The sequence below is a fragment of the Haemaphysalis longicornis genome, unplaced genomic scaffold, assembly GCF_048455015.1.
Source record: "Haemaphysalis longicornis isolate Haplotype H1 unplaced genomic scaffold, Haemaphysalis longicornis Haplotype H1 scaffold_9, whole genome shotgun sequence".
Taxonomy (NCBI): Eukaryota; Metazoa; Arthropoda; class Arachnida; order Ixodida; family Ixodidae; genus Haemaphysalis; species Haemaphysalis longicornis.
The window spans coordinates 157,430,481-157,447,054 of NW_027526460.1; the positions used below are offsets into that span (position 1 = coordinate 157,430,481).

Genomic DNA, 16,574 nt, shown 5'->3' on the forward strand with positions numbered 1-16,574 from the left:
GTCGATGTTAAACGACTGCCGGAATCAGGCAGTGCCGCGAGATAACACACTCAAGTAGAGCCCGGTGTTCCCTCGTAGGCGTCCCGCAGAGGCTTCGAAAACCGAGCGGTTTAAATAGTAATAACCGTTCGAAACTCCTCAAACGCTGGCGCTTGTCATATATCCCCCCCCCCCCCTCCCCCCTGTTGTGAAGCGCGAAAAAAACCTGTACGTACACTTGACGCAAAATATATGTAGCTAACCGGCAGCACCCATGTTCATGTAGTTAGAAACCCTCGTTGGGTTCGCTTTTGCTATTCGCCCCGAGCGCGAACAGAGTCGGCCCCTGGCGGCGGCGGGACGAACCGCTCCTAGTGTGGATGGCGCTCTCGCGTCGTCTGCTTTTTCACGTTGCGTGCGGCGCAAGACGCGTGCTGCACACGACAAAACAACCAATATGTGTGCTCGTTTGGCAGTAATCAATGACATAGTTACCTCTGCTTGCGCATTTCCTCTAGAAACGCAATAATCAGCGGCCGTTGTGGGTTAATGCGCTGGTTTAATTCCACGAAACATCTTCGCCGTGGTCACCGCTTGAGTGTGAACATTGCTTCCACACATTGCACTTTTCCTATTGTTGAGTGCAGTCGTCTGCCGTTTCGGGAACGTCGAAGGGTGCTTTTTGAAGGTGGCGTGGTGATTATTTAAAGCATAAAAGTTTAGTACGCGAAACGGGTAAGAAGCTACAAGACCTGCGTACGCGTGCAAATTCCACACCCTTGTAAAACTGCGCTGTGTCCTTATAGAAAGAAGAAACAAACAAAAACATTTACACTGCACACGACCCCTGAGCTATCGCCCATACATTACCGGACACGTATTTTACACCAGCAAGCGCCTGTGTGATCGTGTCCTTCCTGTATATTTCTAAAATAAATACCATTTTTGGACAGTCGTTGTTTATACTCAGGAGGAGGAATAAACATTTATTCAGCTGTGTTGAGTTGCTAATTTTACGTATCATTTAAAATACGTTTCTATGGATGCGCAAGAGTGTTTAGGGGGGATTTTTCGGTAAAATTAAGCAGTTGTGAGTTTGCGTCTGTCATGTGGCATTTCGTGTGTCATTTTCATATATTTCAAATCCGACATGAATCACCTTGTCCAGAAACGTGTCTCACTCAGCATAACCAAATGCCTAATATGGTCACGTCTTAACCTCTTAAGGTGGACCTAAGTTTAAAGAAAGAGGAGAAAACGCGTAATATAATGCACGTTGTTGCCCACATGTGTGAGGGGCGTGTGTGCCTTCACTCGCTGATGTTTTTTTTTAAATTTTTTCCCACAATGCTTGCTTTCAATACATTTTTGAAAAAGGCGAGCCACAATTCCTGGACAATCTCGGATCAAAGGGGGGTTAATTAATTTTGAAAATACGTGTTAAAGTACTGCTTTTTCACCGCTACAGAACACAACGCCTAGTGTAGTTTCGATTGTAAGTAATACTGATAACCATAGTTTGGCTTTTCGCGTTACGTACGTTCTGTTCTCTCTGCTCTTGCACCGTTGGCAGGACCTCCCCCCTCTTCACGAAAAAAAAAAAGGAAATGCACAGAATTTTATTTTTTAACCAATCCTCAAGAAATAAAAGACAAAGGCGATATTCAGTTTACAAAACAAAGTAGTTACCGGGAACCCGTTGCGCTGATTCGCAACGAGAAATAAAAAGGAAATGTTTTACTACATCTGCAACAGCACAACTTCATTTATTGCCATCTTTAGGGTTCGTAAGCGACCTTATACGCAAGAATGCAAACATATCTCAGTGTTGCAGGCACCTGTTAGATTTTAAAAGGAACGGAAATGGTCAACAGAGCAGCCGTAACAGAAAATTTGTGCTCACTGTGAGGTCCCAGAAGCTTGGTTTGCACACTGTAAACCTGCTTGTCACTTTGCTAAAACCTAGCTAAACATGAGATGTTGATTGTACTGCGTGCGTTGACAATTCAATTCGCAAGTTCACTTGCGACGAAAGCCGTAAATAAGTGATCCGAAACCGTTATTCATCAAACCTTCCTTCAGAGTCGCTAAAATTTCATTTAAAAGACCCGTTAGAGCGGTTACATTTATATCTCTGCGCTGATCAGAATTCAGTAATTTTATGTTGCCTTTTGAACACACAAAAAATATCGTAAGCTCTTAGAAAGAATTTCGGGGCAGTTAAGTAGTGTTACCATTTAAGGGCATCCCACAAATGCAAGAATGCGTCATGCTACCAGTGAAAGCGATTGAGATTGCCGTTGTAAACTGAATTTCAAAGATCGAGGCTTCCTGATTTGTTTCTATTTATGCTGTTATTGAAGGCTCAAAGCCATAGTCTGGAAAGATCGAGCTTGCTACGAGCCACAGCGTACAAGTTAATTGTCACAATTACGGTCATTCTGAAATTCCCGATGAGCCGTCGCTTTTTTTGGCGTAGTAATAAAAACTGAGTGCCGCTTCCATGCTATACATTGAACGTTGAGGAACCGAACTACAGCATACCACTCTTGTTTGCACCTTTCGTGCGCTCATACTGCGAGAAAAAAGCACGAAGCGCGCCCACAGTGTGCATTTCTACGGGCCGCTCTGCGGAGCATCCACACTAGCAGCGCGACGGTGTCGCCACCTACATGTCGAGCTCGCGGCGAATAGCAGGCGAAGGAAAAGCAAGCAAAAAAAGGAACAGAACTCCCCCTGGCGCTGATTCAAGAAGTGGGCGCGCGAGCACTACGGAGGCGGGAAATTTGAAATGCTTTGGGTGGTAGCAGTGAGCTTATGGATAACGGAGCTACAGCCCATTGTGGCGAATCACTTTCTGTGCACTTCCGTCAGCTTTCACGTTTACTGGAACTGCTTCAATTTTTTACAGCCGCTCGGCCACTCGGGGAACATACGCGAACCTGTCAAGCAGCTGCCATGCACCTTTCATTGCCACCGAGAAACTTATCTAAACAGTGCAACATGAAAATGAATTGGCGTCAACAAGCATTGAGAAATTTAAATCTGCTGTCGTACACCCTTGTCAGATTCCAGTCCTTAATGTAGGAATGCCGAACTGAAATGGAGCCTGGTAAAAATTGTTGAGTTTTTTTGTTTTTTACAGCCGCTGATCACCACAGAAAACATTGTGTATAAGAATGAGCTTTATCAAACAAAAACGTTGGTAGGACTGAGGATTAGATACGCTGACACTAACAGTCTCGCTGCAAAATGCTTTTAAGTTTATTTATATTGCCGGAACGTTCTGCAACGTATTAAGGCCTCCATCGTCTACTAATTATATCAGTTATTCAAGGATTCAAAATGGTGTTGTTGTTGGCAATATGAATACGCAAATGTTAATCTGTATGTCACTCGCGGGAGCCAGATATGTTATGGGCCTGATGCCTGTTAAATTGCTTACTGCGGAGAATTCTTAGGTGGCTATTTACGCGGAAAGCTTCCAGAAAGGGCAACATAGATTCCAAGTTGGATACCGCAATGGAGGGTGAGATCAGGAAATGGAAACTAGGCTAGCGGGAACGTTTATGAGACTAGGACTGGGAAGGGAACGACGAGGAGGATCGACCACTGGGCTAGGTGCTATGGGCTATTCAACATCCTTAACTAACGCAAAATTGACGCGGACCAAGGAAGAATATAGATGAAACCACAGCGCTGACTAGCCACTCAATTTTTAATTACAACTGACAGAAACGTAAGTAGTAACAACATTATACCCATGTGACCGTACATCAGACACACGTCGCAAACACTCGTGTTTCTGTTTCCGTTCTCACACATGCGAAGCACCAACCACATGTGCGGCTGAACACGCTTCTTTTTCATGAGAAAGAGGGTTCTAAACATAGAAACCCACTTTTGTGTAAATGAAGCGAAGACGCACTGATCCAGCACTCCACTTTTTCTCCTTGTATTTTTTTTGTGCCAAGATAATTTCTCTTGTGGGCTTATCTCCGAACAAGAACAGCATTGCCTTTTCGCATTTGCTGCCCGCACGGTGTTCTAAAAACCAATAGGCACTAGTTTGTCCAATAAGCCGTGTTACATTGGCAAAGGCGTGCCCGGACCGGGCTCCGTCGCCTCCGTCATGTAGTGGTAGCGTGGTGGACGAGCGGACGGCAAGACCTGATGCCTTCGTGATGACGACAAAAAGCCGAAGGCAAAACAACTGGTTTACTGCTTTGCTAGAGATGATCATCGCCGATGCAGGAATATCACCCTTCCGGGCCAGCTTACTCAAGGCTCGAACGAAACGATCCGATGCTGTCAATCGAATGCATTATGCGATCGAAGGAACGGCGCATTTATCCATGAAGTGCTAACGGTCAAACAGCTTTCTTAGTGCTTTGCACGTACCGACGCACACAACTACTCCTTCCTCAGTTCGTGAGGGCCGGCAGTAGCGGCGCACGTTGAGACTAAGAAACGGAGAGAGGAGATCGCGGCGAGCGGTGTCCGCTGGCAGTTTCAAGTCTCAAGGCTGAGCCACCGCAAGCGGGCGCCACGCGGCAGGCACATGTGGTAAGTTAACACGTCCCAGTAAGGGGGGCGTTCTTGCACAGCACAAGGGCGTCGCCGTAAAGCTCAACGAGCTTGCTTGGACTACACAAAACTTGCAGCACGCGCACGTAGTGTAGCGGCGTGCTGAATCGTAACAGCTGCTAAGGTTAAAATGTGACGGCCTTCCGAATGGATGGGCACATGCACACTGCGTGATGATAAAGTACCGGAGGAGAAGAAATTGCCAGCGTGTTACGACTCAGCGCGCAGCTGTGCTGCAAGCTTCGTGCAGCACTCTTCTGTTTTGTGGCGGAGCCTGCACTACTTGCGCCTTTCGAGTGGGCGCCTCTCTGTCGGTGACCAAGCTTGCAGCGACAGCCAACGGATCCCAACGCGGCGCAACGTGCCTGGGAAAGGCCAAATCACTGGCGCCTCCCTGTCTGCGGATTGAAACTTCGGCGGCCGCCGACGCGGCACGCACAGACTTTCCCGAAGGACGCAGACACCGTTGCGGAGACTCTCCTCCTCCCCTCTCTCGGACTCAGGGTGCGCCACTACTACCGACCCCTCACGAACTCGGGAAAGAGCGTTTTCTGCGTCTGTACCACGTCGCGCCGTGTGCAAAAACCAGAGGAAACGCTTGTTTGACCGTTAGCACTTTGGGTATAAATAAGAGCCCCTAAGCACTGAAGTTCATTCCTGTTGGAGCAGTAAATAAATGCTGTAACTCTGCTCAACTGCTGCAGTGAAACCTCGCCTGTGAGGGCATTGTTCCTGTATTTCTTCGGCTCATCTTTCGCCATGCGGTAAACCAGTAAAGTTTGCCTTCGGGTTTGTGACGTCATCACCAAGGCAGCAACCTTTTGCTGGCCTTACTCGGCCACCATGCTACCACTAGCATGACGGATGCGACAGAACTCGACTCGGGTACGGCTTCCCGTAAGCAACAGGCGGTACTTCCTTATGTTCACCGAATGTCTCATGGTTTGCAGAATGTTGCGGGTCGCTTTTGTGCGAATGTGATTTTTTCAGCACCCAGGAGAGTGCCCAAAATTTGCGGAACCGTAGATATAAAGGATAAAGGCTTGTCGCGCAGCGCCAGATATACTTGAGGGGGGAACCTCGTGTCCCCGTTTGTATTTTGCCAAACGGATGCCATCTACCTTTTTCAATTTACATGTGGTCAAGGGTATATAGGGAAGACCAGTCAGCGTGGTCACGAAAGTGTCAATGTTAGGTTATTAGAGCAAACGCGTTCTTACAAGGAAGCGCTCACTCATGGAGGCGTAAAATATAAGAAAAAGGACAGAGGGTTTATGGACAGTGTGACTTCGGACAGTGTGCCGTCGCTTCGTTTACAAGAAAGTAAGTTTGTATTTGTAGAGCGCTCTCTGCCAAAAAAATAATCCAATTTAGCCGCGTATGTGGTTGGTGCTTGGCACGTGTAGAAAAAAAATCACGAATGTTTGCGTAGCCTGTATGGTGTGCGCTTGCATGGGTATTATGTGGGTAGCATTTAGGTTTGCGCCCATTCTAACATAATGTCAATTGCGAGTCAGTGCCGTGGTTTAATCTATTCTTCCTGTGTGCGTGCCGAGCGTGCGCTAGTTGAAACTGTTCAAGGAAGGTGAAGTAGAAGGTGCATATATTGACTGAAGTAGGGAATGTAAGAGACTGGGAAGCATTGGGAAGAGGTTAGTAGCAGGAGAATCGGTGATCAAATTAGAGGACAGCTCAAGACAGGGGACGAGGAGTGTGGAAAGAACTAAACGGGTACCCAGGATAGTCCACAGGAAAAGTGGTTATCGGAAAGCTGAGGATAAAAAGTGGTGGCGAATCAGTGTGGTGTCGGGAAAGGTAGGTGGGTGGGGAAAAGTGTAGTGGAGGTCGGGAAGGGACACCTCAGAATGGAATTAAGGGGATGGCAGAATGAATACTGGATTTAAGAAAAAATAATGAGGTAGGGGAAGAAAGAGTTGTAGAGGCAAATGAGAATTTGTGATAGTGATGAGAGTAAATGAGGGAGAGGCGAACAGGTGTGGGGCGGGACGGTAAAGACGTGGGAAAACTGAAAAAGGGGAAAGGAAAACAGAAGAGATAAGACAGGAAAGGTAATGGAAGGGAGGCGCAGTTGAGGTATAGAAATTGATGAGGTTGCAGTAGGAGAGTGAGAATTTGTACTTGAAGGAGCCATGAAGAGAGAACACGAGTTTGTTTGGTTCAAAAGATTGCCTCGTTAGAATCATACTGACACCACTTTTAACGTAAACTTCGCTCAAATAAAAATAAGATACATAATTAGGAAAAAGGGAACGGCCATGCGACCCACTAGCTCATTTCCCGCAACAGAACGTATGATGTCATACCAAGTAGCTCTGCAATTGGCGGAAGGCGGCAAAAGCAAATGCAAATTATGCAAATGTTATAAGCTTCCCGAACGAGCTATTTGCGCTTAAATTTAGGACACATTCTTTTTAAAGCCCTAAGAATGGTGGGACAAACATAAGAACTTACGAAAGCACAAGTAAACATAGAAGTACCGACGCGTACTACTTTTGGTAGTGCGTGCACAATGCTTCGTTTAGTTACCTATTCTAGTTCACTGCAGTTTAGCTGCACAGGACTGCGGGGCTTTGGGGTTGTCTCAGACGGCATGGCCGAATGACGCAAGCAACGGTGTCTTACGTGCTCATATTTGTCGAGCGAGCACTCTGTTTCATTCATTTTCACCCTGAACAAAAACCAACCAGGTTTAAACACGGTCAAAAAACAAACCAAAGGCAGAAAACGGCTTGCCACGGTATGGTGGGGCTATCTAGTTTCACTAACGGTAAACAAGGCTTTCAAGCGCGCAGCCGCTCTAGCCCGGCCGTGTCCAAATCGGTTGCAGAGCAGCCGGTTCCCCGTGATGTCATTGCATACCACGAAAACGCACGATTTAGCGCGCAAATCAAAATTTTAACTTAAGGAATTTCTCAGTGAATAAAGCATCGTTTGCACTCGGACAAGCGCTGGGGGCGCTATAAAACACGAAATCCTTCGAATACTACACACTTTTATTTTGTCTTCATGGCTCCTTTAACTAATGTGGCCGTGCGTAGCTGCGGGGTGGAAGAGAAGGCGACATCATTTGGGGAAGAGAATTGACTGAAGGGGATATTGCAGGAAGTGCGTGCGACACGGAAGAGAGAGAAAGGCGGGAGGAAGTGAGAGAGGAAGAAGGAGTTATAATACATGAGGTTCAGGAGATCAAAGGAGTGGGGAAGCGCAGTGGAGAATAAAGGGAAGAGAAGAAAACGTGAGGGGGCATCAAAGTTGAGGAGAAGAGAGTTGGGTTTAGAAGGGAGAGTGGGGGAAGGGAAAAGGTAGGAGTTAGAGCGGGGTGAGGAAACGAGGAGGAGAGGAAATCCAAATTGCCGAGCGGAAGAGGAAACAGCGGAAAGGGCAGGTGAGTTAGAGACGTAGTGGGAATCGGAAAAGGAGCGAAGAGATAATAATGGATAGCTAGCATCGACTTAAGGGTAGCAAAAGCAGGACTGCGAGTTGGGCGTGTTGTGAAAAGTTAATGTTAGGAAAAGCGCGAACAATGCTTGAACAAGGAGGAAGACAGGACGGAGCGCTCTATCCTGTCTTCTTCCTTGTCCAAGTATTGTTCCCGCTTTTCCTAACTGTAAATAAAAGCAGTCGGAGAGGGACAGAGAAAATGGGAATGGGAAGGGGAGAGGGGAAAGCGTGAGCGGTTTTCTGAGAAGAAAGAAGGCCCACGTGGCAAGGGCAGTTTAAAGTTTACACATAGCTTGCAGAGAAGGCAAATAGGGCGCCATTTTTCCGTTCGGTGGAACCTCGCGCCAGCGGTCGTGTGGAGCACGAACAGAGAATCATGAATAAGGGTTGGCTTTCTTGGTCATCATGTTCCCAGTTCTTAAACGTGATTAACTAGGCCACAGCCTGGTTGACATTTTTAAATATCGTTTTTCATTTCGCATACAGACAAAAGTATTTTGCCGATCTACTCAATGTCATGGATGCCAGCAATATTTTTGGGAGGGACACATACGGCTCGTAGATCTAAAAATTTCGATTGAAAAAGTTCAAAGGCGTTATCGGCAAAACCGTTTCTCGTCAAGGTGCTTTACGTGATGTCCTTTCATTTAGGATACAGAATATATACTCGACAAAAATCGGTTGTCTGTCCCATTAACATTTAACTGCTCCTGTTAAGGCACCCTTCACTTTCATTTTTTACCGATTCGTATGAAAGAGGGATCAACCATACTTTTCCGTGTAACTACGCAGAGTATTGTCCATACGGAATCACTGACGAATAATCGAATGTTTGTACTACAGGCCAACAGCAACAGTTGCAAGTCGGCTCACATTCCCGTGATTACTTTGCCGTTTTCTTGGTTGTTAACCACTCGGCCAGGACAGTGTGGCTGCCTTCGTTTGCATTAATGTTTATGGTCACCCTGATTTGTGTTTGTGCACCACATTACAGTATGGCTACAAGCGGGCAGGTGGCGTTGAACACGTCCCCGTGGGCTGGGACCACTGGGCAGGTTTGGTAAGTTATTTGCGTCCTCATTACGAAAGTGCTCTTTGGGTCGTTAGCTTAGACGTGCACGCGTGCACAGCATACTGCCCCACATATGATGAAATGAGCAACGGCTTGGTGAAGCCGAATTAGTTGCCTGACGTAACTTCTGGGCACATTGAGTTGAGCGTTGAATGGTGAAGAGCGTTGCAACAAGGTTGCAATGACTCCCCTGTGCGTGTATGGAACTTATTTCAAGGAACTCTTAATTGATGACGCGCACATTCACCAGCTGATTTGCATGTCATTAGTCGCGATTACGGTTTGAAGGCTTGTGGTATTGTCTATGTGAACCACGTGGGAGCTCACACTCAGAAGGTATTGTCTCGTAAAAAGTTACTTCGACGCTCCCTATTGGGGTAATCTGCTTAATTACACAAGCGACTGCTTTTTGGAGTTGGTCACTTGGCATATTACAAAAAGTACCCGAAACAGGGAACCCCAACCCCTATTTCACAGAGAGGCAGCCTCAGCTACAACCGCTTAAGCAAGCCTAGTTGTTGTGTATCGCCTGTACTACTTGCAAGCGTAAAATTAAACCAACAGTATTGCACATTCGTTCTAATTCCGTGACAATAAGTGCTGCCACAATTCCTTGAAGGAAATGTGCAAAAGACTCTATAGTATCACTCTGTGCAAATAAATTTATATTTTGGTGCACGCGGACACTTGCAAGTTATCTTTTTGTACCCATCTTTTATCTTTCGCTATTGTTTCTTTTGCGTTTTATATTAAAAGCTGCACAATTATATCTTTTTAGCGTTTAGTCACCCGTTTAACGACTGACCACATCATCGCCTTTATCATTCCTGTCCGTAAATTGGCAATTATTATATTATTATACGTTATCGTTACGCAATTCAGTGTCCATTTAATATTTCGCGACGTCAAGTCATAGCTGCATAATGTTCCTTCCCAAAGTAAATAGAGCCCGCGAAGCCGACAATTTCAAAAAGACAGAGTATACGCGTGTATGCTGCTGCGGCGGGGCCTTCATTTTTTTTGTGCTTAGCTGGCATTGTTATACACAGGTGGGCAACTCTGTCTACTACAACTACACCCTCTCGGTGAACGGCGTGGCTGAAAAGCACGGTGACGACCCCAACAAGGACTACCTCACGGACGTGATGGTAAGAAGCCACCTTCTCATACTTGCTCGTGGCTTTAGCACAGTTACCATGGAACAGTTTCTTCTGAGTTTCGCAGCTATTCTTCATACTCTCGAGCAGGTAAATGGCATGAATTGAAATGAAAATTACGTTCTTAGCCAATATTTAACAGCGTTCTCACAGAAAACCTCGCAAAGCATGCCGCCAAATGTGCCTGGTAGCACATATGGACGTTGTGCATTTTTATTCAAAAGTATTTTCGTTGCTTCTTGTTGCAGAACAATCACTTCCTCCGTGTTTAAACGCGCTTCTTAACATAAACGTTTTTTGGAAGCTACCGCTAGTTTTCAATGTTCTATCTGCCAGCCTTACTACTGTACGTCTCGCTGCGGGCTACGAATATCAAGACCCAATTAAAAAAACGAGACACTAAAACAAGAAGTCAATTTGCTACAAAGTCACACGGGAAGTTAAGCCGATCCATATAAGTATCCAGTTTGTGAGAAACTGAGGGGAAGGATTCAACTCAGCCTAGCGATATGCGATAATCGCCACAATTGCGTGTGCCGGCGACAGGGTTGGCCCAAAATGCCTTGCAGGGTCATACGCAATACGTAAAGGCGGGAGGAGAGAGGCTCTTGATTGTATTTGCTACAGTGACCCGAATGGAAGGGGGTTGTCTTCCCAACTGCAAAAAGCATTGCTTGGGGTACGGGGCTGAAATCATAAAATGGGGTTTGCCCGAAGCGCCAACCTGCCCACTGGATCCCACCTGCCGAATCGCAGGGACAAGGATAATTCCATAGTCACCCACTCAGAAAACGCAAGGGGTTATCGAAATGCCTCTACGGCCGCGCAAGAGCGACCTGAAGATGACGACCATCCTCCAGTGGAGTTCCCAGAGTGCACGCACCAGAACCGAAAACGCAGAGACTATCCCAAGGCTAAATCGCACAAAGGCTCCTTGTTATTCCCGAGGGTGCTCAGCTCCAGTCTTGCCCATCACCAGCCCAGGCACTAACTACTGGTCAGACGTAATACAAGTCACCGCGACCAGAGCTCGCGCGACTTTCGGTTAAGAAAGTCATGTACGTGGCCACCCAGGGTAAGCCGGAATAAATTTTCATAGCTGGGTTTACCCCCACCCCGATGTGTTGTGGTTGGCGAACTGGCATAGTTGGCCCGGCCCGCCTGAACAAACGAATGACTTGGCTTTCAACTACACCGCCACAAGTCCATTGCCACATAGCGTGTTAGGCGCAGCCCACGTAGGTACGACGTTGCCCGTGGGACACCACATGGAGGCGGGGGCGGCAGAGGTGGGGGAGTGTGTGGCGTCACCTGGCGGCTACTCCTACCCGACCCCTCCCACCCCCCAACCCTTCAAGAGCATACGGTCAACGCTCCTGGTCCCACACGCCTTTCAAAGCTCCTTAAGTAACGCACAAGATATGTACAGGTGCACGCAGAAGTAAACGGAGTACGCGAGCGCTGGCCGAGCTGCATCGCTGCGCCGCGTATAGGCACCGACGGGAACCAAGGAGCAGGCCGTCTAAGAGTGTGTTCGCACTGCCCCCGCCGCCCTATCTGATATGTTTAATCACCGCTCTGCTGGCGTGTCATACTGGGTGTGACGGTTTTCCAAGGGATAGCGCTAAGCTACAAAGGGGCGCTGGTTGCATTGCCGCTCAAGGCATCAGCGGCAACCGAATGTGCCGCTGTTGATCTTGACGAAGCTACACGCGCTCGGAAAAATGACTTGTCGGGCGCTGTAAAGGGACGCATAAAATTGTAAGCCGCTGTGTTTTGCGATAGCACGTGTTGGCGATATGACGAGTTTTAAAGACGAGAGTCTTTCTTGGGCTACTCAAACCCAGAAATTTTGGTCTATCTGTAGTGTGTCGGCCGTTTTTTATCTGACTGTCTGTGACTCGATTCAGCCACCCGGCCAAAGTGAAATGTATACTGCGCAATAGTCTTATATACTCAGAGCCAAATGTGAGCGTTTAAGCCCGGTTTACAAGTTCATACTTGTCAACTTTGGTGAACATGAACAAGACATTACGCGAATATATGACCGAATATTATTACACAAGGGATATTTACAGTGTTACTTTATTAAAAAATTAATGGATGCATGGTTCTTCAATAGCAAATGATATTCTACATCTACTGCAGAAAACCGCCGCCTGCTGTTGCCCGCGCCACCTCCTGGCGGCATATGAGAAATCACGCGGCAACAGCAACGAAAGGTTCCACTAGCTAAGTTCCACGTTCTGCTTGGAACGCACGTGGAGAACGGCAACGCGGTTCTATAAACCTTGAAGCTGGCCGGCTCGATTCACGCGCGTCTGCGCCGTACTGTAGCGCTGGCATCGAGAAACCCGGCCTGTAGCATTGGAACGCGGTAAATTCAAATCGCCTTGAGTAAGCCTTTAGTGTGTTTACCTTGGTATGAGCGCGACGGAACAGGAACAGCATGAGAGGTGAGCGGGAAAGCAAAGGGCAGCATTTCCTTGGCAAATGTCTACAAAGACTATCGTCTTTTGACGACACTTGCAACGAAAGGAGCAAATAAGCGGCAATTTTTTTTTTGTAATCCGACGACCTGGCCAATATACAACCTGCACTGGACAATATACAACTTGACTTTATTTTGCGATATGATATGCGTTTTGTTGTACGCGGGAACAAACTTGCCCTGAACAATATACAAACCACATTCAAAGATACGTTTGTTATGCGAAATAAATTTTTTATGAGAAACATTGTTTTTTACATGTGCAGCTTTCGCGCTCATGGCAGTTCTTTCAACAGCGATTACTCTGTAGTTATTTAGCGTTATTTAAAGTTACTTTGCGCTGCTAATATTGGGGATGAGAACTTGCTTTGCCAAAGTTTCAAGTCTTGCACGGTTTGTGGCTAGGTTCCTGAGCCATGGAAACTATCCCGTACAAATGCATGGGGAGTAACATTTGACAGCAAATTGCACATAAAATATTCAAAATCCTGGAAAGTTCTTATAGTATTTTAATCTCCACGTTGACCTTCTGCTTTGTGTCAAATTTCACTTTCCTGAAGTCATTTTCCTAGGTTTCTGAAAGGTCGGCATTTTGAGCGAGAAAGCTGGGTATGATTTAGAGTTTCTCCCAAGATATTGCTGCCACTCGGTTCAGGTCTGCATTTAAAAAAGAAATATCTATGCACCAAAATTTTTCTTGTTAAAGGCCGCTGTAAAGAATACATACAATCGTTGTTTCTATTACGGCGGGCCTCACAGGGCGGATATTTGATCGTCGCATTAAAACCGACGTTGTAACTTTTAACGAGCACTTCCTATTAGTTACGAAAACGTGACAGCTTGAGCCACACCCTTTAGCGATGTTATGTCGATGGTAAGGCACGGAAAATAACAATTAGCTGATGCTTCCACGCGCGGCGTTACAAAATTCGGCGCCCTTTTATCCTGTGAAGAACGGTGGTTATCGGAGCTATGTCGCCTGATGTTGTCTTAGCCGCTAATTTTCACGTAACTCGTGTCCCGATAGTTTGGATAAGGCAATAGTTACGGCCGTTTTTTGAAACCGCACTGCCCCCGTAGATGGCCATGTATTGACAGCAGCTGACAGCTTCACTGTGAACTCAATAGCACCAAATTTGCAGCCGTTTTCTGTAATCGTAATCCTACGAGGCGGCAGATAAAGCAGCCGGAGAACTTACTAGCCGTCTTGGCTTCGCTTATTCTCCCCGCCACGGTGCTCGATCGGCCCGCGATTGACTGCTCTCGTATCGAGAAGTCACGGATCATCACCGCCTCTCCTGCGATCGCCCCTATCCACACATTCCTTACCAACTTTCAGGAACGCCTGTAACGGGCGCTCCACAGCACTTACCACGTCAGTTGTTTTCTCCTCCACACGATCAGTCCCTCTGAGTTCGCTTCCGCCAACTGTCCCCTCGGTTACTCCCTGGACACGCTGACTCATGCGACGTGGGCCTGCCCTCTTAAGCAACTGCCCCCTCTCTGCAGCATCGAGCAGTGTGAGGACCAAGGAGGTGTATAATTTTTATACAACCGCCTTGGGGAGGACGCGATGGGCAACTCGCAAGCGGGGGTGCAGCTACTAGTAGTTGACCGAGCCACCCCCTTCGCCACTGCCGCTTTCGGCCGGCGGCCGTAACACGATTCGAAGTGTACAAGAGGACGCCTTGCAACTTGCTCCGGGGAATGTGCGAGCCGATGCGAGAGAGAAAAAAACAAGGTGAGGAGAGAAAAAAAATGAAGCATGGGTGGCCTACTCCGTCCAGAAAGCCGCGGCCACACGTGCGGGCCCCACCCCAAGTGTTTCTACGTTCCGCCACTGCTCGGGTGGCTGGCTAGATCTTCACTAACATCAGCGGAGCTGAAAACAGAGGACATTCTACAGAGGGTGAGCGTTCAGGATGAAGAAGGCAGCATGGGACGGCATGAACGACGATGCCTCTAAGGGTGTCGCGGGAACACTCTAAGACTGCGACGAGCACGTGACGACTGTGGATGTGCTGGACAGAATACGTAAACTCCGCACATTTCCGGGGGAAAACCGCACGGCCACTCAGTCAGTCCACAGGAATATGGAAGATTTGTAGCCCTTCGTGCTGGGAAGCTTGTGCTGCACGCATCAGCAAAAAATTGCCGACTACTTTAAATAAACGCACATTTTTTCATGATCACTTGTGCATTTTTAGTGAAAAATGACTTCAAGAATGGACTGCTGTACAGGAAGGTCGTTTTAGGCATTGAAAATTATCTTTTGTCTTAACTATTGCGATTTTTGCTACAAAGACCTTTCAGGATAACGAAAAATGTCCCCGCGGTCCCCTGTAGTTCGTTATACTGAGATTTCACTGTAGCTTCTTGCGCAGACGACAGTCGAGGTGCTTCTCTTCCGAGCTCACGCAATGGGAGCTTGGTCATGCAGCCAATACATTTGCATTGAATACCACAGTTCCGCCCACTATAATTACACCACGCAATTTACTTACCGCTGGAACTATTCTTTCCCTCCAACTGCCAGCGGGTTTGCATATGTTTTACAAGGAATCTGGATATTTCTCGGTTTCCCATTTAGGGTGCGCGGAGAAACGTAAGACTGAATTTTTAGGGAGGGAGTTTGGTTACTAAAAACGGTTGTCAGTCTTGTTTTATCAAAACTATAGAAATACAGAATTTATGACAATCCGCTACCCACACGATTCTAGCTCATATCGACTATGTGTAACAGGTCTTCGGCAGCGGCCGGTGTTCCGTGAATGTGTGGGGGACCATAACGAGGGACCGCCGTGGCCCCCTTTCCCACACCTGTTCAGCTCGGCCGCATACTGCCAATTCAGCGACAGCAAGATCGAAGCCCCGTACTCATCTTCAAACCATTCAGCTGCTACTTGGAAGAGCGCGGTGTGTGTCTGCACGAGTGGCCTCCGAATGGGGCCGACGTCAACCCCCCTTTAGGTAGCCATGAAATACTACTTTGTTCATTTCTGCTTCACCACGGCGACCACCGGTGATCTGTTGCTGGCTATGAAGGCGGAATGGGAAGCCCACCGCCAAAATATAGGGTACGCTGAGAAACTGCACGCCTCAGTGCCCCGCAGTATTCATAAAGCCATTAGGGTGGACGGCACCCTCACCCGATATTGAACGGAAGGTGTGAATTGAACATAAATTTGTAACATGTCGATTATTTTCGTGGAAATTATTCATCTAAGAAATTTTCGTGTAATTTTTGTTTTCGAGACATGTAAATTGTTTTTATGTACTGAAAATGTAAGTAAATGGTACTCCCAGGGTCTGGACGTTGCATATTTCTGCTTACGCACCCTCCAGAATAAGTACATAAGTGCATATACTTTCGCGCTGAAGGTCCTTTTAACAGCGGAACTATTGTAGGGCTGGGCTTTTGGTATCGCGTCACGCTCCTTCCGGAGCAGGCATTTCTACCACGAAATAAGCAGTTCCCAGTATGGATAAATGGATAAAACTCATCAAGACATCAAGCCAGGTACTAGCATGGAATTTAATTGCTTTATTTCCATAAAATATCCATACTTTTATGGTGGATTTGTTGGGAAAAAGCCACTCTAAGCAGCTTGACAAGCCCTAAAATCCTTCATATTTCCTTCATCCTTCATAATATCCTTCATAAAATCCTTCGTAAGAACCTTCATATTTTAGGACAGATTTTATTGACCCCGCAGCAATGTCATCCAGCAATGCGTTTGTCTTTACACCAACTAGCAAAAGCCAATCAACAAAAATCGGTGTAAGTTTGGTCTTTTTAGGCTTGCTTTCCCACGTTGCCTGTTGG

The 16,574-nt window shown here is 47.0% G+C and overlaps 1 protein-coding gene across 2 annotated transcripts in view; it reads left to right on the forward strand.

Annotated features, from left to right (window-relative positions):
- Positions 1-16,574, forward strand: part of LOC144153762 (N-acetylglucosamine-6-sulfatase-like) — a 134,521-nt gene that overhangs the window by 52,662 nt on the left and 65,285 nt on the right. For both annotated transcript variants that reach the window (XM_077685473.1, XM_077685474.1), the window contains exons 5-6: positions 9,023-9,088; positions 10,150-10,248. In XM_077685473.1, coding sequence (XP_077541599.1) covers positions 9,023-9,088; positions 10,150-10,248 — 165 coding nt within the window. The remainder of the gene's footprint in view (positions 1-9,022; positions 9,089-10,149; positions 10,249-16,574) is intronic.